Here is a 21,395-nt window from a genome sequence, read left to right as displayed (position 1 = left end):
AGAGGGAGGATCCGGAGGGGAGCCCTGGATTGGGCGTTGCACCTGACCTCTGACCTCTTCCCTCCAGGTGCCGCTGGGATAATGAAGTACCCCGACTCCTGCCTAGTCTGGGAGGTGTCCCCCAGCACCCTGGCCCTGCTGGGCTGTCCCGAAGCTTTCCGTGTGACCCACAGCGGGGCACCCACCAGCTCTGGTCTGGGACTGCTGAGTGGCAGTGGTTCCAAGAAGCTGTGTCCTCAACTAACCTGGAAGGCTGTGCGTGCTGGAGCCATGCTCTGGGACAGGCCACCCCCAGACCCCGGTCTGGGCCACAGGGGCCCTGGGGTCCCAGAGGAAGACAGCCCCCCATGGGTGTGTGGGGAGAGGCTGGCCTGTCCCCAGCTTATGTGATCCTGGGGCAGTCTCTGCCCTCCCCAGACCCTGGGGCCAGGGGGCTGGACTTTCCCATACAGCTTGCTGGGCAAGGTGCTGGCTACAGCTTTGAAGACCCAACAGCCCCCGGACTACACGGAGAGGAGGGGGTCCAGGCCTCAGGGCGGCACTTCTGGCTCCCCAAGGGCCGGGTGCGTGAGGACCTCTGACCTTGAGGACACCAGACTCAACCTGGCAAGAATGGCACCCAAGCTGCTGGCGCTTCCCAGCCTGGCTGGTCACTCTGGAGGACACTGGTCTCTGCCTTGGGCTGGCTGTCAGCCCAGAGGTCTCCCAGGTGGGGGACCATGCTGACAGGGAGCTGGCGTCACCGGGAGTGAAGGCCTTGGTAGCAGCGACACACCACCTGTGCCCCATGCTTGAGACCTTTGGGGGTTCCCAATCCCTACGGGGCTCCTTGGACCCACCGAAGCACCCCGACTGTCCATCCCCTCCCTGACCATCCCCACAGAAGCCAGGAACTGACTCCTGCCCCCAGGCTGGGCCCCTTCCAGGGGCAGTGCCCAGGGGAGTATTTCCAGAATCCATGGGGCAGTAGCCAGGGCTCTGGCTGCCAGAGGAAGCGGCCATCCTCCAAGCTTCCTGTCCCTGGGAAGAGCCTGGTGGAGGCTGAGGTGCATCGGCAGAGGCCAGCACTCAAGATCACCTCCCTGCGCACGTCAGCCGCTCAGTTCACATGTTTCCACGTGGCCCAGACCCACCCCCCCGAGCCACACACCAGGGTACAGCTGCCAACTTCACATCAGACACTCCCGCCCCTACTGCCGCTTGTCCCCTCTGCACCACACCCTCCCCACCACATCGAGGTGGTTCTGGTCTGATGGGTTCCATGGGGCTGGCAGGAGACCCTAAGAGCCAGCCAGCTTAGTGCTCTCTGCTCAGTTACCGGTTGGTGTGGCTTCAGGGGTGAGTAAGCCTGGTGGAGCACCCACTCCCCACCGAGCTCTGGGGTACCCTGGGAGGGGGGCTTAACCAGGGGGTGGGATTCCCCCAAAGACCAGCCTGGCCTCCACTCCCACCCTGGCCTCAGCCCAGGGCCCCAGCAATGTTTTCTTGTTGTACAAGAACCAGGTCCAAGTGCTGCTTCCTCTTCCTTCCGGAAGCCAAACTGCTCCTTTATTTTTTAGAGCTGCTGATTGTGAATCTCAGAGTCTTAAGAGAGAAGCCAAATATATTCCTCTTGTAAATGAAGAAATAAAGCTATTTAAGTCATGCTCTGGTGGCTCCCGCAGCAAATCAGCCTGGGGGGTGGAGGTGGGGATGCACGAGGCGTGGTCACACTGGTATTCAACCCACACAGACACTAGAGCCCTGGGTCTGGCCCACGGCATCTGGGAGCCAAGGTCCCAAGGGTGTTCTGTGCTTGAGAGCAGCAGCAGGACCCAGCTTAGGGCTGGGGTCTCTCAGGCCATGCCTGCTGCAGCAGACCTACTACCCTCAGCATGGAAGGTAGAACCTCAGACAGCAGCTGGTTTATTAAAATCATGGTGAAAAAAATAGGAGTCTCTAGGGTGGCGCAGTGGGTAAAAAATCTGCCTGCAATGCAGGAGCTGCGGATTCGATCCCTGGGTTGGGAAGATCCCCTGGAGAAGGGAATGACTGCAACCCACTCCAGTATTCTAGCCTGTAAAATCCTATGACAGAGGCAGCCTGGTGGGCTACAGTCTATGGAGTTGCAAGGAGTCAGAAAGGATTGAGCACAACAGGGTGGAGGGGGCACTCAGAGCTTTTTCGCTTTCCTCAGCTGCACCTTCTTCTTGGCCCCACTCTGGAGGAGGCTGGGGCTCCTGCTGGCCAAGGACAACCTGGCCTTTTTCCGAGGCAACGCAGACTGTGGCGACTTGCCTGAAACTCCCTTCTGGGGCAGCTTCTTCTGACACTTTTTGGCAGCTGGCTCCTTGGGGGATTCAGGAGGCAGGGGAGTGGCTTCGTTCACCTGGGACGGCTTCTGGCTTTTCTTCTGTGGTTTTGGGGTCTTGGCGGGGGTGCTGGGGCTCACGGCAGGGGGCTCTGGGGTCGGACTCTTGGCAGCAGGTGTCCCATTCACCTGGGACTGGGCTGGGGACTTGGTCTTCTTCATCTTCTTCTTCTTCTTCTTCTTCTTGCCGGTGCTGGGGGGCTGGTCCCCACTGGCGGCTTCGGGCTTGGCCACTGCCTCCTCCGGGGTGACCTCAGGCTTACGTTTCTTGCGCTTCTTGGTCTCTGGCAAGAAGCCCTTTTTCTTCCGCTTCATGCTAACGGGGCTCTGCTGTGTGGCCTGAGGGGCCTCCTTGGTATCCTTCTCTGACTTGGGGCGCCTGGGAGGAAGTGAGCAGAGTAAGGAAACTTGTGGCCAGGGAAGGGGTGACCTGCGCCTCTGTCCCTCAAGCTGCCCGAAGCTCCCACAATGGGGTGAGAAGACATCAGAACGCATGCAACATGAGGGTCTTTCCAGCACCCGCCCTCCCTGAAACGTACTGGACTCCGAGGAACTTCATGGCCTGCCAGTAGAGGTCATGGAGGCGGCTGGACCCAGCCGAGTGCTCCCCCTGCTGTAGCCTCTGCTGCAGCCTCGGCTGTTGGCTCTGCAGCACGCCCAGGACGGCGGTCAGGTCCATGGTCAGCTTCTGCAGAGAGGTGGGCAAGGCTGTGGCTGCAGTGGGGACCAGAGGCATGGCCTCTCCCCAGCTCCCAGTCCCCATTCCTCCCACCCTCGCCCAGTTACTGCCTCTCTGTGAGCCACCCCTTCAGCCTGTGCCTCCCTAGCCTCTCTCACCTTGGGGAGAAAAAGAGGGCCCTAGGTGCCAAGTCTGTTCTCTCTTCCCACGGCCCAAAGCCCACCCACCTCAGGGGGCACCACGCAGTGACCTTCAGGTTGCCAAAGCCCCTTTTCCCATCTCTCCTTCCCTGTCACGTATTGAGTGGGGTGTTTTTGAAAGCCACTGGCTTCCAGAACAGCCCCTCTCCTGGCTTTTTGCTACCACTCTGGATCTGCCTGCCGCTCAGCACCTGCCCCTGCGGCACCCTTCTGGAAGCTTCCCTGCACTGGGGCTTTGATCAGTGTCTACGCCAAGGACCCTCACACCTTTCCCTCTGGGCCAGACTGGGGGAACCAGAGCCTTGCCCACAGCCGCCCCGTGGCCCTCACGGGTCTCACCCGCCACACCCCCGCTGTCTCTGCAAGTCGGGGAGTCTGAGTTCCCACCTGACAGCGTGTCCTCCCGTGCTCGCCAGCCCTCCCCGCCCCTACTCAGCTTTCTCACTGGAGCACGCCAACAGCACACCAGCTCCCCCTACCCTGGCCAAGCACAGGTTATGGCACCCAGCCCGCCTCAAATAATTAAAGCCCAGTTTCGTCACCCTGGCATCCAGACCCTTCCCCAGATGGCTTCCCACCGCCCCCCAGCCTCTGCTCAGACTGCGTGCTCTGCCCACCTGGTGACCTCCTGTGCCTGGTGTGCCAGTGCTCACCTCGTGATGGAAATTCCTGAACAGAGTGTTGAGCAGCTCCAAGGCTGCCAGCTCCTTCTGGTGCCCCGACTTGGTCTCAGCCTCGCCCAGCGTCCGCAGGGTCTGGGGGAGAAGGCGGCCGGGGTGAGCCACTCCAGAGAGCTGCCCGAAGCTTGTCTCCCACATGAGAGACTAGGGTCCCCAGGGAAGAAACGTCTCCTAGGGGAACCCCAAACCCACCCTGAGGTGCAGGGTCCAGCAACCCTCACCCCTGGGTTCCCGGGAACCAGAGTTGGCGGGTGGGGGAGGAGAGCCCAGGGCTGTTACCTCGGTGACCTTCCCCAGGGTCTGGCCCAGCAGCTGCTTCCACTCTGGGTCCTTAAAGCACACGCGCAGCTCCCGTGTGGGCAGGGTCTTCTGGAGCAGCAGGCAGGCCTGGACCTGGGGTTGGGGCAATGTGGTCACCAGGAGCCTCGGCACGCTGGGCGACCCCCACGAGCTCCAGCAGCCTGAAGAAGGGGTGCAGGTGGGGCTGCCTGCTGCACCCAGTGCAGCCTGCCTTGGCTGTCATCACCAAAGCTCTGGGCTCAGCTGTCACCATTGCCTGCTCCTGCCCGCTCTTCTCAAGTGGGAGACCCGAGGTCTCGGGGGACAGCAGGGCTGTCAGCTGGACATGGTTCCGGGCCCCCTACTAACTCAGGACATCTTTCTCCAGCCCCCTCTTCCTACCCTGACCCCCAGGCATACCCGTCAGGCCGAGGCGTGATCTCTGAGGAGCTGGAGGACTCAGGCCATGTGGGAAGTGTCCCCCCATCCCCACTTACTCTGGGCCTACAGTGGCAGGATTGGGTGGGGGGCTGGCCTGGTTGGAGGGGCAGGCTCACCCCACCCTGTCCCCCAGGATAGCACTCCTGAGTCGCTCAAACAGCCGAATAGACGTAAGTCAAGTGGGTAATTCACACAAACCTGGGGGTGGGATCTGGGAAGGCCTTACCTGATGGCGGGGCCGCGTGTGGCTTGTCACGTGCTCGATCACGATGGGGAGCAGGTTCTTACAGAGCATCTGTGGAGAAAATGGTGGGCAGTGAGGCGGGCAGTGAGGACGGGGCCCAGCAGGGACCTGGGGAAGGCGGCCTTGCCCGATACTCACAGGGTGCCGGGAGAAGAGGCTGAGGAACATGGGGACCGTGAGAGGGCTGTTGCGCTTGGTCAGGAAGGAGCTCAGCGCTGACGAGTAGATCGGGGTCACAAGGCTCAAGTCCAGGCAGCTGGCAGCCTGCGCCATGGCAGAGAGAGCTGCTGTGATGCAGGGAGCAGGGGCCTGGCACGGGAGCCCAGCCTGGGTTGCCTTCAGAAGGCTGAAGGCTGGGTCCTGGGGAAGGTGTGGCCTCACCTCCCCGTCTGTGAAATGGGTCGACTGACTGCCTCTCTGCCTCCTGAGACATGCTCCCATCTAGTGGTGGTGGACTTTCAGGCCAAGCCTCCCCGAGCCAGGTCTGCTCACCTCCGGGCCCTGGGGCTGGGAGCTGGCATCTTTGCCGGCTTTCTCCTTCTTCTGGGCCTTGCAGGTGGACTTGTCCACGGTGCTGCCCCTCAGGACGCGGAGCAAGTAGAGGGAAGCGTTGAAGTGGTAGAGGGAGACAGAGGAGTCGGCCTGCTGGCTGGCCTGCTGCACCAGCCGCTCCAGCCGGGCGTACAGAGTCTCCACGCGGTCACCTGCCGTGCGGCAGTAATGCCGGGAGCGGCACAGGTGATGTCTGGGGGAGGATGGGGGGCGGGTGGGCAGAGCTGGTCACAACGTCCCCCCACCCCAGCAGACCCGAGCCCTACTTCACAGGTGGGAAACAGACCCCTAAAGACAGGGGTCTGACTGAGGCTGTAGGGGGAGGCCCGGGGCCACACACACATCTACCGAGGAAAAGCTGGAGGGACACCGGCTCTCTGGATGACACCCCACCACAGGCCAACACCCCGATGTGGTCCTCAGGCCCCGTAAGCACCTGTCTCTCAGGGGACAGTGGCTTCTGAGCCCTTTGTAAAGCAAAACCAGGATCTGTGTGCTCAGGACACTGTGTATCTGGGCAGAGAATTAGCTGAGAAAGTGCGACCTGGGCCGGTGGGGTAGGGGCACTGGGGGTGCACCCCCCCATTTCAAGCCCTTGTTAGGCCTTTGTCTCCACACCCGCCCTCAACTTCCCTAGGAGGCAGGGCTCTATCTGCTACCTTTGTCGTCTCCGTTGTTGGGCTCCCTGCTCCAGCAGCGCCTACCCTGCTGCACCAAACCTCTGCTCTTTCTGCAAAGGCCTCTGCGGCCCCTCAACACTGAGGTCGGTCAGGCCACAAGCTGTGTCTGACTGTGTCAGACATGCCTTCCTGCTCTGCCTGTGGCCTCTGGGCCGATGAGCGAGCTCCACGGCTCCCAGCACTGCTGACACCTCTCCCAGGAAGCCTTCCCTGGTCCCTCAAGACTGGGTTAGGTGTCCCGTCTCCCGTCCACCCGCTGCCATGGCCCTGGCCTGTCACAACTGGGCGCCAAGTCTGCTTTCCCAACTAGTGACCCCAAGGGCATCGATGGGACTGGGGGCCCTGTGCTAAGCACTGCAGGAACAGATGGGTGAAGGCTCCAGAGTGATGTGGGCCCCTGGCTCCCACCCCTTCCGTCCAGGAGCCCCTTGGCCCGGCTGTCCGGGCCCACCCTACCGCCCGCGCTCACGTGAAGATGCGGGCCGTCTTGTGCAGCAGGTCCTGCTCCTGCTTGGCACTGCTGTTGCTGCGCATGCTCCGCCGGATGATGAGCAGCAGCGGCTCAAGCAGCTCCAGGACCAGGGGGTTCTCGGGCTGCTTGGTCACCAGCACCTCGATCAGGTCTAGGACCTGTGGTGGGAAGGGTGAGCTCAGCCAGGCATGGGGGTGAGGGAAAGGGGAGGAGCGGGGCAACAGGACGATGGAGGGCAGGGCAGGGCTGGGGCTGCCTAGTGGGCTCACCCGGATCTGGAAGTCCCGCCGCAGTGCCTTCTCCTTCTGCAGCTTGTTCTTCTCATCCTTCCGGGCCTGGATGCGCAGCTTCTGCTCAGCGAAGAGGCTGGCCAGGCTCTTGTCCAAGGCCATCATGGCCTCGTCCCCCAGCTCCTCGTTGTCGTCCTCACTGTCCGCTCCGCCCTAGGGTGGGGGTGGTGCGGGGACAGAGGCCTGGTGAGCAGCACCCCCTCGTGCAGGAGAAGGTGCACAAGGGCAGGGGGCCCCGGGCCTGGCCCCCACTCACCAGAGCCTTCCCGGCCTGCAGCACTGCCATCAGCTGCTCCCGGAAGCCCTGGTCCACGTCCCCGTCTCGGTCCTCCTCGTCGCTGTCCTCGTCGTCACTCTCCTCCTCGCTCTCCGAGCCTTTGTTGCCCTTGCTGTCCTCGCCATCCGAGCTCTTGTCCTGTGGGTGGCCACGTGTCACGCCTCCCCGTGGCCCACTGTGTGTCCGCCCGCCCCTTGCCCTTTGCTGACAAGTACCTCCGCATCCCCCAGCGGCTGCTCCTCGGAGTCATCCGTCACCACCACATTGTCGTCCTCGTCCTGGCTCTCCTCCGGGTTGAGCACCTGCGGGGAGTCCCAGGTGGCCATCGCATCTGCTGTCCCTGCCCCTTCACCACCCTCTCAGGCCCCGGGACCTTCTCAACTGCCTTCCCTCCCCTTCCCATCCAGTCTTGGCCAAACGTCCCCATTTCAGGGAGGAAGATAAGAGCCTGGGAGAGAAAGCCATTCCCTCCAGTGTCCTTGACAGACCTGACCCCAAGTCAGGGGTGCACAGCAGAAGACTCTGAAGGAGGCCCCCACCCCACAACCATGCGGGTCACAGCAAGGACGCAGCAGCCCTGGTGCAGCCCTGGGTTCAGAGAGCCCCATCCTGGGACCCATGTCCCCAGAGGCCCTCACTTACGTCCAGGATGAGCTGCAGGGCACGTAGGGTCAGATGGGAGCATATGTGGCTGAACACACTGCGGGCCACCTGGCGCATCAGGTGGCTGGGCTGAGCCAAGAGGGAAAGCAGGATCTCCACCAGCACCTCCACCCACGGCGGCTCCTGGGGGTCTGCAAGCAGGGCAGGGGTGAGCCTGGGCAGGGCACCAGTGCCCTATGTTGGGTCCTACTGTCTGCCCATCACCCTCCCAAGGGACAATGACCCACTGGTGGCCTTGGAGTAGGTCCGAGTGCCCCATGCTGGGTCCTCCTGTCTGCCTATCACCCACCCCTCGCCCCGGGGATGACAACTCACTGGCGGCCTTGGAGCGGGTCCGGCGGGTTTTCTCCCCCAGGCTCTTCTTGATGCAAGTCTGGATGTCGCCCAGGAGGTCACAGCTTTCTGCGGGGGACTGAATGGGACAGGACAGAAATCAGGGGCCAGGCCCCACGCTCAGCCTTTGCTCAGCTGGGAGAGGGAGTGACCAAGGGGGAGGAGTTGGTATCAAGGCCCAAAAGACTCCAGGCTGTCCTGGCCAGTCCCCCTCAAAATCTAGAGCAGAGGACCACAGCCAGACCCCAGGGGCAGCCCAAGAGCTGATGACCTAACATCCAGACACAGTCTGTGAGCCTCACGGAAGATGAAGCCAAACCTCCCCACCGGTGCCCAGGGCAGCGGGGAGCCTGACCAGGCTGGCTGGATCAGGGTCACAGGGCACCAGCAGGTCCCAGCCTCCTCATCTGCAGTTCTCGATTCCTCCTCCCACACCTGGCTCGACATCATTACAAAAAGAACTGGAAATGACCGATTTCAACAAATTGAATTTAAACCAACTTAAGTCTATCTTGGGCTTCCCTTGTGGCTCAGCTGGTAAAGAATCTGCCTGAAATGCGGGAGACCTGGGTTCGATCCCTGGGTTGGAAACATCCCCTGGAAAAGGGAAAGGATACCCACTCCGGTATTCTGGCCTGGAGAATTCCACAGACTGTATAGTCCATGGGGTCACAAAGAGTTGAACACAACTGAGCGACTTTCACAGTCACTTCAAGTCTATTTTGCTGAAAAGATAAGCCCAGACTCCAGCTACCAGCCAGTGAGTTGAAAATAACCTGTGTGACTGCTGGTAGCGAAAAGGCAGACTTTTGCTCCATAACGTTGCAGGGCAGCTTCAACGTATGGGGTGGGGGTGGTGGAAGCAAGACCAGAACACGGGCTCAAAGCCTCGGGCATCTTTGCCTCTAGCGCCCTGGCTGTGGCCGGGCAGCTTTCATCCACATCAAGCTCAGAGTCCAGGGTATGGGCAGCCCCTGTTGGATGTCCAGTGCCAAGGACTGGAAGGGGCATGGTGACCCACTGTTCCCCACACTGCTTGTCCACGAGCTGGGCTGAGTGCCCAACGCCTGGAAGCAAAAACCTCAGCCGAGAGGCCAGAAGGGAGTCCTGTCTCCTGAGACTACTGAAGACCTGAAGCAACCCACAAGAGCCTTGTACAACTTGAGAGGAAAATCTCCAGAGACCTGGGTTCACAGCCACAGGAAACCACAAGGGTCAAGAGAGCTGTCGGCACTAAGCTCCACACATGGTCAAAATTTCTTTGTGGAAAGAACAGAAAAGGAGACAGAGTGGGTTTTAGAGAACTGGTTATGAGAAGAGGTACCCATGACACGAGAAATATAGTTGATAGGACATAGGACCCCATGGGGGGGGGCGGGGTGGGAGGCACCAGAAAAAAAGCACACAACCCTCAACTCACCACTGTAGATTCCAAATGTGCAAGAGTTAAATAGAAAAATCGCAGCCCCACTTCTAACTGACCACAGACAGACAGAAGAAGCATCCCTGTTGGTCGACGGGTCTGCCCAGAGCCAGGCCCCGCCCTCCTTGACATCCACCACCCCTGGCCAGTAAGGTAGTTTCGGGAGGTCCTATGAGATAGTAGAGTCAGAGCCCCATGTTTGAATCCCAGTCAAAAGCTGTGTGGCCTGGGCTAAGTTACTTGACCTCTGTGAGTCTATTATCCCACCTGTCAGAAACGTGCCTGCCTCCAAACTATGGGTAATACCAACAAGGGACACTGCTCAGAAAGCTCAGGATAGAGCATGCGTGTTCACTGCTCAGTTGTGTCTGACTCTTTGCAACGCTATGGACTGTAGCCTGCCAAACTCCTCCGTCCATGGGATTCTCCAGGCAAGAATACTGGAGTGGGTAGGCATTTCCTTCTCCAGGGGATCTTCGCGACCCATGGATTGAACCCGGGTGTCCCGCACTGAAGACAGATTCTTTACTGTCTGAGCCACCAGGGAAGCCCAGGGTAGAGCTGGTGTCCAGTAAGTGGATGGAGTCGTTTTTCTCTTGTGCTATACTCCCAACCAGGAGCAGTCAGCCTAGGAAACCTGTCACCTTTAGCTCCACAGAGCTGTCCCCGGCCCCTGCAGACCCTAGGTCTGTAGCCCCCTCCACTCCAGGCCGCCGTACCTTGAAGAGGTGGATGCCCACCAGGAGTAGCAGGTGCTGGAAGGCAGTGGCCTTGGCCTCTGAAGAGAGGGTGTCCAGTTCCTTAAGAGTCTTCAGCATCCTGGGCGAGATGCGCATGCTCTCAGGCCACCGCAGCCAGCGTCAGACCCCAGGGGATCCCACCCACTTGTCCAGTGTCAGACCCCAGGGGATCCCACCCACTTGTCCAGTGTCAGACCCCCGGGGGTCCCACACACGGGTGACAACCACGCCCTCTCACCGGTCCCAGGCTTGGCGCTGCTGCGTGGTGAAGGCTGTCAGTGGAGCCACGTTGCGGCCGTGGTTCAGCAGCACGTCTGCGAATTGCACCAGGTGGTAGGCCCAGGGCCGCCCGTCTGCCGTCTGCTCCGGCGCCAGCCTGAACTGCGTGCTGAGGGTCTGCAGCAGACTGGTGGTGGTGGGGTGGGCGGGGGCGGTCAGGGTCACGGGCTGGGCTGATAAACACGGCCACCCCACTCCATCCCCACGCTTTGAGCCACTGGAACTCACGGGGCCTCAGATGAAGAGATGGAGAGAGCGGCCCAGCCCGAGGCCACCTCCCCGCCCACTCGCCCACCCTCAGGCCTCTCCCGGGCTGCCCGGTGCCCACCTGAAGAAGGCACCGCACACCACCTCCCGGGTCCGGCCATCCAAGGGCAGGGAGAAGCGCTGCTCGGACTCGGGGATCTGCGACGTCGGCTTCTTTGTCTCGAAGAACGAGTGGAAAAAACAAAACCTGGGGAGGGTGGGAGGATACCCGTGTTCTGCCGGTCAGTGCCACCATCCTGACCAGCCCACTCTCGGGTGGCCTCACCGAGGGCCTGGTGCCAGGAGGAGATGATGTCAGAGGGGACGTTTCTCAGGCCTGGACCCCCAGCAGAACGGAGCCCAGCCCGAACCGGGAGAGGACCAGCATCCTTCCCTTGGAACCAAAGACATGAGGCTGAGTGGCCTCGGCTAGGTTACCGCCGCTCCTGCCCCTCTCAGGGCCGCCGTGAGAGGGTGAGGCAGCGCGGGTGTCGTCATTAAGGGCCCCCCAACACTGTCGATGCACAAAGGCAGCGGGGGGAATGTTGAGGTAGCCTGAACCTTGGAGCCCCCCCCACATACCCAGATTCCCTGGGGGATTTTCCCCAACCTCCTCCTGCCCAAGGGGCAAGGATGACTTGGCCCTCAGGCTTTTGGCTCCAGGAGGGACCCAAAGCAGGATCGGACAAGAGGCTGCTGCACCCGTGGGAAGTCGGGGTTCAGGCACATCTCGGGACCACACCTGGCCACCTCCTCAATCAGCGCCTCCTCCTTCTCCACGTGCAGGTCGTCCACGATGCTGACCAGGCGAAGGATGATCCACTTCCGCAGCCGGAACGCAGCTCGCTCGGGGCTGTGGGCAGGAGACAAGTCCCGGAAACCGCTTAGAGGTGGTGAAGTCTCATCATCCCATTTCATCCTAGAGACGGGAAAACCAACCAAGGCTCCCCAACACCCTGATCCCCAGTGCAGGGCCATGTGTGAGGAAACGGAGGCCTTTAAGAACGAAGGTGTGGCTCCTCCCTGGCCCGAGAAACTCGGTATTTGGGAGGGAGGGTCCAGGCCTTTGGGCCCCACAGGCCCACTCACCTGTGGAATGAAGCGTCTTGGGTTTTCTTCTGGTTGTTGGTGCTGAAGTCCACCAAGGATTCAAGGTCAGGGTGGAGGAACATGTCCCGCAGCCAGGTCACATAGCCCTTGAGGGCAGCGGGACTCAGGAACTGCACGACCCGCCAGAAGGTGGGGACCACAGGGAGGCCCTGGTTGGTGATGGATGTGAAGGCCACTACCAGGGCCAGCTGCCGCTCGGGGTCATCCTGGCAGCCTTCCAGGAAGGTCCCCACGTACTCGTTCATCTCCGGGGCAAACCTGAACTGCTTCGGGAGCTGCGAGAGTCGGGCACAGCGCTAGGGTCACCAGCCAGGAGGGGTCCAACACACCCCCAGCCTCTTCCACAACAGGTTACCTGGGGCCTAGGAAGGCCCCTCCCTTGTACCCAGCTGGGTCACCCGGGCACCCCCACGTTTAGTCTTTGGGACAATCCTTTTACTGGCTCCTCTAACTGTCTTGCAGATGAAGAAAAATGAGGCACAAGAAAGCCTGGAAGTAACTTCTGAGGGTCACAGGGCTAAAAGTGGTACAGCTGGGACTTGGCCCCAGTCCATCTGGTCCCCCAGCTGTGGAGCTCTTAACCCCTGCTCTGTACTCTGAGCCTGTCCTTCATTCGGAAGAGGGGAATGGCAGCTCTCCAAAGCTGGTGGTAAAGATGGAATGAGCTAGAAGCAAACCCAGCAGCACTTCCTGCACACCAGGCACTACTTTAAGCGCCTGTGGCTATTAGCCTGATTATCCTCACAACAACTGTAAGGAAAGTGCTGCTCCTCGGCTCATGGACAAGCAGGGGCAGGCAGAGAAGGGAAGCAACCTATGGAAGGTCACACAGCTAGCTGCAGCGGAGTTAGGACGGGAACCCAGCAGTCTGGTCCTAGGTTCCCTGCTCTTAACCACTACTCGATTCCCCTGTTGAGCACTTAGCTTAGTGTGCGGCATGTGGACGGTACTCAGAACAGCATCAGTGACGATGGTAGTGTTACTGTAACACCAGCTGAGGGTGGAGAGGGGTCTGGACAGAATGCTGGCTGTACAAGCCTGGGCTGAGCGGCCTGGGGGCAAAAGGGCTGACCCTGCCACTTTCGTTTCATAGGGGAAGATGGGGGGGGTCGACCCTCAGGCAGCTCACTCCACCCAGAGGTGGGGGACACCCAGGTCCCCAGCCCCTCCTCCCAGGGGCAGCTGTGTTTGCCCATCCCAGGCAGGACCACTGACAGCAAGAACAACCCTCTTTTCCAGAAGCTGGCTGATCCCTTCCCTCCTCTTGGCAGGAAGAAGCCCAGTCGCCTGGCCCTTTCTGGTTGGGCCAGAGTTGGGCCGCGGGGGCAGCGCTCACCTTAGCAGTGACCATGTGCTCCCCGTAATGTCGGATCAGGTCCCCTTGCATCACCAGCTGCAGCTGCTCCTTGGACAGCAGGGGCAGGGCCGCGCCCAGCAGGCGGAAGCACAGGTAGCTGAGGGGGCACACGACAAAGCCTGGTCAGAGCCTTCGGCCCCCTGACCCACCCCTGCTTATCAAACAGGGGAGAGGGGATGGGACACAGGGAGCAGTCAAGGGTCCACGCACCTGGCCGGCCAGAACTGCTTCTTCAGGAGCCCCTGCTCCACAACTTCCTTCCAGAACCATGGGAACTTGTCCTCCTGGAGCGCCCGGCGGAGCAGGTCCAGAGCCACGGTGGGCAGCTTGCGTTCCTTCTTCACAGAGTTGGCCACCGTCTTTAGCACAGTTACCAGCCTGTGGAGGTGGGGGAGGGGGGTGAGGAAGACTCAGGGGGCATTCCCCAGCAGACAAGGGCCAGGCGCCTGGGGCCACACAGACCCCCAACCCCGGGTCATGGTACAGTGCAAACCTGTGGATGCAGAGGCAGCCCCTGGGACCAGAGAGCCCACCTGCCCACCTCCCTCACACCTGGGGATGTTCTCATCAGAGAACAGGTTGACTGGTCCCATCAGCTTCTCCAGCTTCTTGGGCACCTTCTGCTGGGCCAAGAGGAAGAGGTCCAGGTGCTCAGGGGAGCCAAGCACTGAATTCAAGTCGGGCTTGAGGACCTTGGGCAGGATCTCCTGCAGCATGGTCTCCGGAACCTGGCATGGGGAGACAGGTTGGTGGTAGGGGGCGCCCTCATGGCATCCTTTGTCTCTCCTGGTATGAGGTGAGCTCTGTGGGCCCTGTTCTACCTCCCAGGCTCCCCCAAGGCCCCTGGCACAGCAATAGCCTGAGAAGGGACCATCACAATCCACCTTGTCAGGCAACAGAATCACCAGAGGGGATTTCTTAAAAAGCTCGAATTTCCAAGTCCTTGGAAACTGGGTTTAAATAAGCACCCTCCTGATGCTAACTAGCCCAGGACCACCCTTTTAATTAATTCTCTTTGGGGTTTTGCAGGACTAGCCCTTTTTTTTTTTTTTTTTTTTTTACAAGGAGCCCCCAGTGAAGAGCTGGGATTTGAATTCAGGTCCTTCCAGCTCTGTGGCCAGGGCTATGCAGAAAGCCTTGGCCTAGGATGTGCCAGTCCTTGGCTTTTTCACAAAAGCAAGGATTCTAGGTACCAGCCCACCTCCACTTCCCAAGTAGGGCAGTGGGGACCCCTGAGGGGCCAGCTCTGCCCAAAACAACAATGGCAAACATGTTTAACCCACTGGGCACAAGTCAGGTGCTGTTCTACAAATGCATGGTCCAATATGGAAGCCACTGGTCACATGTGGACACTGAGCATGTACAATGTGCTAATCTGAATACAGATATGCAGGTGAGTATAAAATACACTGGGTTTTGGAGACTTATCACGATAAAGAATGTAAAAAAACCTCCATAGATTTTTTGATACTGACTGCACATGAAAATACTTTAGATGTTAGACTAAACCATGTTACTAAACCACATCCCTTTTCCTTCTTACTTTTTAAGTGAAGTTACTACAAAACATCATGTTCCACACTTATGCTTCTGTTTTGTGGGATGGCACTGCATTTCTATGCATTAACCTGTGTCTTCTCCATGCTCGTCTATAATGGGTGGCGTTAGTTACCCAAGGCTCCATAGCTGGTGAGCCCGTACCTGAGAGAGGATGTCCACCAGGGCCTTCTGGGGCTGTTCCTGCAGGTGGTTGTAATGCTGGCCCAGGGCCTGCAGCAGCTTCACTGACTTCATCAGTGCTTCTGAGTCCTGGTGGTCCCGGAGGCAGAGAGGGTATAAGCAGGGTGTGCCACTCTCCCCCACCACTCCAGGGCAATTCACATACCCCCAGAACCCTCAAAGCTCTTACCTTCACCAGCCTGCCTGACTGAAAGAGGGCTAGCACCCCAAACAGGTTTCCAAAGAGGGCAGGTCTCATCATCCCCTAGAAAAGGATTCCAGGCAGCCGTGAGAAGGACCCAAGCATTTCCCACCCGGGGGGACTGCTGATATCCCCAGGGCTGCTAACTCTCACCTTCTTAACCTTCTGAAGGTCATATTTCTCCTGTATCTGCTGCAGGATGCTGCCCAAGGGGATGTCTTCGAAAGACTGTAACAGCTGCCAGGAGGAAGAGAGGGGCTCAGGGGGAGTGGCCCTGCCACATCCCGACAGACCTCAATCTCTTTCTACTTCTCCCTTCAACTTCTGCCCTTGGGAGCAGGCCTTGGGCCCCTGCTCCCATCCCAAGGATGCCTCTGAAGCTGCCTACCCGCCTCTGAGCAGTGCTGATGATGGAACACAGCTGTGAATGGAGCGGAACCCCGTCTCCCTGTCCCATGCGAAGCTGGGGTGCTTTGGCCACTAGACTGTGATTCCCAAACATGCTGTCCCCAAAGCCAGCTCTGAGCTCCCCCTAGACTGTTCTTCAAGGACTGGGTCTCTAGAGACCTTCCATTTATCCAAGCTCCTTAGATATGGCTTATAATTAGCTGCTTATAATTAGCTGAGTGCCCCTTGGGAGAAGAGGGTCCTGAGCCCTGCAGAGGTAAGAGAACTCACCCCAGAGTTTACCACCCCCACTACATGTACCTCGGAGGCTGGTCAACCCAGGTACCCAAAAGCAGCCTCAACTTCCCTCTCTCTGCCTGCCTGGGCTTCTCTGCATACAGGCCTTGCTCACACAATTTTCTCCGCATCCACGTGGGCACACCTCCCATCGGCTCGCCTGGGATGCTACCCTTACTTCTCAGCTCTCACTTCCCTTACAGCTGGGACATCTGCTCTGCTCACTCACTCCCCCAGCGTTCTGACCAGCACAGGTGGACCCCTTCCAGGGGCCACCACCTCACCTGTGCCAGGGCCAAACTGTAGCAGGGCCGGGCTGCTTCTCGTCCGCCCCCAAGCCCAGTGATTAGGCGCTTCAGGGCGTACTTCATCTCGGAAGATCCCTGAGGAACCAAGCACATCCCCAGGTGGACCAGTGAGAAGGGTCGTCTGGCACCCGCCCATGCCCGCTCCTCGGCGCGCGCTCACCTGGGGCGTCCAGGTTCGCGACCATGTGACCCCAGGCCCGCCGCTACTTGCCGGGATCTCTGCTGCTCCTGTCCCAGGCCCCGCCACCATACCTTTGGCTTTGCGCGCAGATACTCCAGCAACTTCTCTGTGGCCTCAAGCCGCGTCTCCTGCTGCGGCTTCGCAATGTCCCAGAAGAAGTCCAAAAACTCGCGGCTGTGCTTGAGCAGGCCATGACGGTCGGCAGGGCAGGCTCCGCTCTTCTGGGCCTCTCCCGGAGCCACAGGCTCAGCGACTTCCATACTCACCGGCTCCGCCATGCTCGTCGAACACGTGGGCTTGGAAGACAGCCTCTTCCAGGTCGGGTCGCGGCGCACGCGCACTGAATTGGGTCGGCTGGGGGCGGAGCTAGGTGCGACGGGGGCGGGGCGGAGCGGGGCAGACGGGGAGGTGTGGCTCTTCCGCTCTTACAGAGCTCAGGAGTTCGGAGTTCATTCTGACTGTGATAGGAAATCACCCGAGGGTTTTATGGAGGCACAAGCCTTGGTCCTATTTAACTCCCCTCGACGCCCCCCGCCTTGTGGGATTTTATTTCCCAGATCAGGGATGGGTCAGGAATGGAACCTCGGCCCTCCGCAGTGAGAGAGCCGAGTCCTAACCACTGTACCTTTAGTGAAGTGTTAGTTGCTCAGTCGTGTACCGACTCTTGGCGACCCCACGGACTGTAGCCCGACAGGTTGCTCTGTCCTCAGGATTAGCCAGGCAAGAATACTGGAATGGGTTGCCATTTCCTTCTCCAGGGGATCTTCCCGACCCGGGAATTGAACATCGTCGGCAGATTCATAACCGACTGAGCCACTAGGGAAGCCCCAGGGAATTCCCCTATTTACACGTTTAATAGATTATTCTGCTGCTGTGTGGAGGATGAATTGAAGGAGAGCAGAGGTAGAATCAGGAATACCAGCTGGATTGAACCAAAGTGCTGAGAAAATTCCACTTAATTTGAAACAGGTGGGAGGTGACAGAAGCAAGAGGGATGCTAGGCTTGGGGCTAACATAAGTGGGTAGACTGTGGTACCATTTGGGCTGAGGGAGGAATTCTTTGTCCGGGAGTGGGGGCGAGCTGCGAGAAGGAGGTGGCGGGATTGAGTTCTAGTAAGTCAGAGATACATTTTACAATGCGGGGCAGGAGTGCTAATGGCCACCCGTTTCTTGGCTTGAGAACTGACCTATGGAGGATTGTAGTTCAGAGAGAACCCAGCCCTCTTGGAGGTGGGGAGGTGAGGGCCAACCTCGGCCTTGAAACCACACATCCAGCTCCAGCCCCCTTTGCTCCCCCCTTGGGACACCTCCTACTGTCTCCAACCCCTTCCTTGCTCTGTCAGCTTCAGAAAGTGAGAACTGCTTTACCTTGTATGTGTGCTGCCCCAGGAGGCAGGGGAGTAGAGCAGGGAGGGGCAGAAAGATACTAGCCTGGCTCTGCACCCCTGCGTGGCAGTCTCCTGTGTTCCTGTGGTCAGAGCCCAGATGCCTCAAAGGCTGATGTGAAATTAACCAAGAAGCCAGAATGGCACATGGCATCCAGGAGACTTGATCTTTATTTTGTTTCCAGCCTGGTTGAGGGAGATCAGTGGAGTGTGGCCTGGAGGGGAGCACGGAGATTCCAGTATGCCCCCAGGATCTTGCCTGCTCTGCCCAGGGGCCCAGAGCCTCAGCAGGGGTATGGCTTTCTTCCACCTGTCCTTCCCAGAGCTGGATCTGAACTCAAGGCTGTCCCCAGGTTCCTGGTGTTCTTTCCTCATTATCCTCAAGTTCTTTAGCTAAAGAAAGAGCTGAAACTCAAGTCCAGCCGGAAGTGAGGGCCTGAGCCAGTGGTGGGCACATAATGGACGCACAGTCTTTATGCACACCATTGCTGCTGGGCCCTCTACCCCTGCCTCCAAGTTTGAGACCCCCTATTCTTGTCCACCCTTGCCAGACACTGCCCTACCTTAAAACCCCTGGAAGGGGCAGCAGCCACTGGGGACACTGGAGACATGGGCGTGCTCCGTGTGGGCTGCCACCTGGAGCAGGGTCCCCTGGCCACAAGCTCTGGGGCTCTCTGTTGGTCCTTGCTGGGCTGGGGTTTGGGGCCTGGCCAGGTAGCTGAGCAGAGCGTGAGTTGTGACTCTGGCATCTGCAGGGGTCCCTGAAGCCACCAGCCCCAACACATCGACCTCTGTGTCATCTGAGATGCCACGAAAGATGAGGGGACAGGCCCAGGCATCAGCTGCAGACTCGGCCACCAGGTTGTTAAGTAGAACCCCGGTGCTTGGGGACAGGTGTCCAGAGCCGAAGGAGCTGTTGAGCGAGGAGGTGAGAAGGAGGATGGAGCCGCTGCTGTCCACGGTGGCCAGGATACTGCTTCCGGGGGCTGCAGCAGCTTGCGGGAGTGCTGGGCAGGGTGCAGGGCTGGGCCCTGCGGACTGTAGAGATGCTTCCAGCAGCTCCTGCAGTTCTGGGCCAGCTGAGGGGCTGGGGGTGGTGAACAGGATGCCCTGGGGCACAGGTAGCTGCAGGGCTGGCTCCAAGGTGGGCCTGGGCCTGACTGAGGGGCCCTCAAGCCCCAGGTCTTTGGCCAGCAGACTCAGCAGGGTTTCCCCGGCGAGGTCTGGGGTGGGGGCCAATGAAGCCTTGTGGAGCACAGCTGCCAGCTTGGTGTTGGTGACTCGGGTCCCGGGGCCCAGGGGTGTCCCGTTAGCATGGCAAAGTAGTGGACAGAGGCCCTTGGTGTCCTGGGCTGCCAGGGCGCTGGCCAGGGATATGTCCACCAGAAAGCCCTCTTGAGCCAGTGAGATGGGGCCTACCAGCAGGTGTGGCCAGGGCAGGCGGCCGAAGTGAGTGTGCAGCATATGCAGTGCGGGCAGAGCCGAGGGCAGCCCCAGGCCAGGGGCCAGGGTCTGGGCTGGGCCCGATGTCAGGGCAGTGGAGTTGCCCGAGGAGCTATTGTGGAAGAGGCCCCAGTATGTGGCACCTGGGAAGAGACAAAGGGGTCACACAGGGGTCAGGGGCACTTGGTAGTCCCAGGTGAAGGGTCACTGACTTAGCCTGGGGTTAGTGGTTACTGACCAGGCCTGGAGACAGGGATCAGTAACCAGGCCTGGGGTCAAGATCACACTGATCTGGGATCAAGGGTCACAGCCTAGGGGTGGGGCTACTGCCCAAGTCCTAGGTCCTGCTCACCAGCAAGCCTTGAGGTCAGGGCCGCTGACTGCCCGAGTTCCAGGTCACTGCTGAGGCCCAGGGTTTGGGTCACTGTCTGGGGTTGTGGGTTACTGACCTAGCCCTGTGGCGTGAGGATGTACCACTGCCAGACACAAGGCTGCTCCAACTCCAGCATCCACGATGTTGCCCCCGGCAACAAACAGCTCTCGACCCAGGCGGGAACACTCGGCTGCAGTGAGAGAGGGGACTATTTTGGGGTGGGGAGCGGGGACCAGTGATCCCCCACTTCTTCCTTTGAGCTACTCCTAGCACTGACCTGCTGGGCTGATGATGGCACCGTGGTGGTACACACCAGGCTTGTGGGTGTGGGAGTGCCCGCTGGCTGGAGGGGCCCCAGAGCCCAAGGCTCCTGGAGAGGCACCATTGCTGCAGAGTTGCCTCACAGCCAGGGAGAAGCCGACGGCCAGCAACAGCAGGGTGGCCACCAGTTGGGCCCAGGCCCTGGGCAGACGGCCAGCATTGTTCCTGCAGAGAGCAATGTCCTGAGCCAGGGCCAGGCAGGAGGACACCCATGAACCCCTGGAGAACCCAGGGACTAATTCCCAAAAGGTTTGGTCTTGCTTGCAGGAGGAGAAGTTTGCCAAGGAGAAAGGGCCTCCTGGCAGAAGACACAGCCTTGTGAACAGAGACATGGAGATGGGAAGGAGCTTGAGGAAGGTCTCTGGAGAAGAAGGGGTTGGACAGGTAAGGTCCAGCCAGTCTGGAGGGATGCCTGAGTGGTGCTTGGCAGGCTCCAGGAGCCGGGCCCGGCCAGGTGTAGCCAGAACCAACCTGCCCAGCAAGTGCCTCCTGCATAAGGGGGTGGGGGCTGGGAGGCTTTGGCAGAACAACTGGCAGGGCTGACTTGGTACAAATGTCCCTTCAGTTGCACAGACCTTGGATTGACTGGCACTGGCCAGGCCTGGGCTGCAGCTGGCAGGGGGTCCCCACCTTCAACCAGAAGGTTCCTGGAGCTGGCGGAGCAGAGAATTGTCTGGCCCTCCTTAGAGGCTCCAGAGGGAGGAACTTGCCAGCCTCAGGCCTGAGTCACTGGGTGCCCAGACCCCTCCCTGACTCACCCAGAGGAGTCCTGGGGCCCGGAGGCTTCTGGAATGAGCTGCTCCGACATCTCCTCCTCTTCTTCCTCAGACTCCAAGCTCGGCTCCCAGACCCGCAGCTTCTGGTAGAGCACAGGCCCTGCTTCGGGTTCCATGGTCCCACGGTGCCTGCCCTAGCCTCCTGCCTGCCGGTCTTCCAGGCTGAGTCTCAGGAGGCCCTGCCCGGGCTGGTGGGTGGGAGGTGGAGGAGCCCTGGGGAAGGGTGGTGTGGAATCTAGAACAGGTCTGGGCAGGGCACGGGGCCAGGGAGGCCGTGTGTGAGCCCGCCCTATTAAGGCACAGGGCCTGAGGGGCTCTCGTGGCAGGGGACCTGGTTTAGGGTATGCAGGGGAGGAGGAGCCTGGTCCTAGGGCCACAGCCACAAGCCCCGAGACCCAGGACATCCGTGGGCCCCTCCCTTTAGGAGGAAAGAAAGTGAAAGTCGCTCAGTCATGTCCGACTCTCTGTGACCTCATGGACTATACAGTCCATGGAATTCTCCAGGCCAGAATATTGGACTGGGTAGCTGTTCCCTTCTCCAGGGGACCTTCCCGAACCAGGGGTCGAACCCAGGCCTCCTGCATTGCAGGCGGATTCTTTACCAGCTGAGCCACTGGGGAAGCCCCCCTTTAGGGGGTGCAGCCTCTAAATCTCTCCTGTTCAAGCTCTAATTTAGGGACAGGGGAGAGAGAGGATGGCAGTACATTG

General features: G+C 59.9%; 3 protein-coding genes across 12 annotated transcripts in view; 1 reads left to right on the top strand and 2 right to left on the bottom strand.

The window, feature by feature from the left end:
• SPNS2 (SPNS lysolipid transporter 2, sphingosine-1-phosphate) overlaps positions 1–1,647 on the top strand; it is a 37,665-nt gene extending 36,018 nt beyond the window's left edge. For all 5 annotated transcript variants that reach the window (XR_014079498.1, XR_014079496.1, XR_014079497.1 and 2 more), the window contains one exon: positions 68–1,647. Coding sequence is in view for 1 of the 5 variants with exons in the window: in XM_081579858.1 (XP_081435984.1) it covers positions 68–581 (514 nt within the window). In the remaining 4 variants the exon portion in view is untranslated. The remainder of the gene's footprint in view (positions 1–67) is intronic.
• On the bottom strand, positions 1,514–16,680 carry MYBBP1A (MYB binding protein 1a). Of its 5 annotated transcripts, XM_081579857.1 has the most exons (27): positions 16,461–16,680; positions 16,185–16,283; positions 15,370–15,453; positions 15,205–15,279; positions 14,997–15,104; positions 13,848–14,023; positions 13,506–13,673; positions 13,275–13,392; positions 11,918–12,213; positions 11,571–11,681; positions 10,911–11,036; positions 10,542–10,709; positions 10,283–10,382; positions 8,123–8,219; positions 7,787–7,938; positions 7,360–7,446; positions 7,124–7,282; positions 6,847–7,020; positions 6,575–6,735; positions 5,366–5,618; positions 5,012–5,137; positions 4,856–4,924; positions 4,189–4,296; positions 3,883–3,984; positions 2,890–3,038; positions 2,183–2,729; positions 1,514–1,584 (listed from the first exon to the last, which is right to left on the bottom strand). In XM_081579857.1, the coding sequence occupies exons 1-27, from the start codon at positions 16,665–16,667 to the stop codon at positions 1,549–1,551; spliced, it is 4,056 nt and encodes a 1,351-aa protein (XP_081435983.1). In that variant the 5' UTR covers positions 16,668–16,680; the 3' UTR covers positions 1,514–1,548. The 5 variants fall into 5 exon arrangements, 3 of the variants coding, with proteins under 3 accessions (XP_081435983.1, XP_081435981.1, XP_081435982.1); XM_081579855.1 differs by lacking the exon at positions 1,514–1,584 and having other exon boundaries at positions 2,050–2,729; positions 4,189–4,302; XM_081579856.1 differs by lacking the exon at positions 1,514–1,584 and having other exon boundaries at positions 2,050–2,729.
• Positions 16,681–17,917: 1,237 nt separating this feature from the next.
• Positions 17,918–21,155, bottom strand: GGT6 (gamma-glutamyltransferase 6). Of its 2 annotated transcripts, XM_081579860.1 has the most exons (4): positions 20,670–21,155; positions 19,868–20,076; positions 19,667–19,780; positions 17,918–19,360 (listed from the first exon to the last, which is right to left on the bottom strand). In XM_081579860.1, the coding sequence occupies exons 1-4, from the start codon at positions 20,801–20,803 to the stop codon at positions 18,339–18,341; spliced, it is 1,479 nt and encodes a 492-aa protein (XP_081435986.1). In that variant the 5' UTR covers positions 20,804–21,155; the 3' UTR covers positions 17,918–18,338. The 2 variants fall into 2 exon arrangements, with proteins under 2 accessions (XP_081435986.1, XP_081435987.1); XM_081579861.1 differs by lacking the exon at positions 19,667–19,780 and having other exon boundaries at positions 20,670–21,084.
• Positions 21,156–21,395: the final 240 nt, after the last annotated feature.

The sequence above is a fragment of the Giraffa tippelskirchi genome, chromosome 3, assembly GCF_054371585.1.
Source record: "Giraffa tippelskirchi isolate mGirTip1 chromosome 3, T2T-mGirTip1v1.2.pri, whole genome shotgun sequence".
Taxonomy (NCBI): Eukaryota; Metazoa; Chordata; class Mammalia; order Artiodactyla; family Giraffidae; genus Giraffa; species Giraffa tippelskirchi.
This window is presented reverse-complemented; position numbering and strand designations above follow the sequence as displayed.

What these genes read in the sequence shown, in the direction of transcription:
- GGT6 (XM_081579860.1), bottom strand. Translation starts at nt 20,803, where the DNA reads ATGGAACCCGAAGCAGGGCCTGTGCTCTACCAGAAGCTGCGGGTCTGG. An exon ending in GGGCCCCAGGACTCCTCTGG is followed by an intron (nt 20,077 to 20,669) that starts GTGAGTCAGGGA and finishes TGCTCTCTGCAG; the next exon opens with GAACAATGCTGGCCGTCTGC. An exon ending in TGCCATCATCAGCCCAGCAG is followed by an intron (nt 19,781 to 19,867) that starts GTCAGTGCTAGG and finishes CTCTCACTGCAG; the next exon opens with CCGAGTGTTCCCGCCTGGGT.
- MYBBP1A (XM_081579857.1), bottom strand. Translation starts at nt 16,667, where the DNA reads ATGGCGGAGCCGGTGAGTATGGAAGTCGCTGAGCCTGTGGCTCCGGGA. An exon ending in ACCTTCAGAAGGTTAAGAAG is followed by an intron (nt 15,280 to 15,369) that starts GTGAGAGTTAGC and finishes ATCCTTTTCTAG; the next exon opens with GGGATGATGAGACCTGCCCT. An exon ending in AAGCAGTTCTGGCCGGCCAG is followed by an intron (nt 13,393 to 13,505) that starts GTGCGTGGACCC and finishes GTGCCCCCTCAG; the next exon opens with CTACCTGTGCTTCCGCCTGC.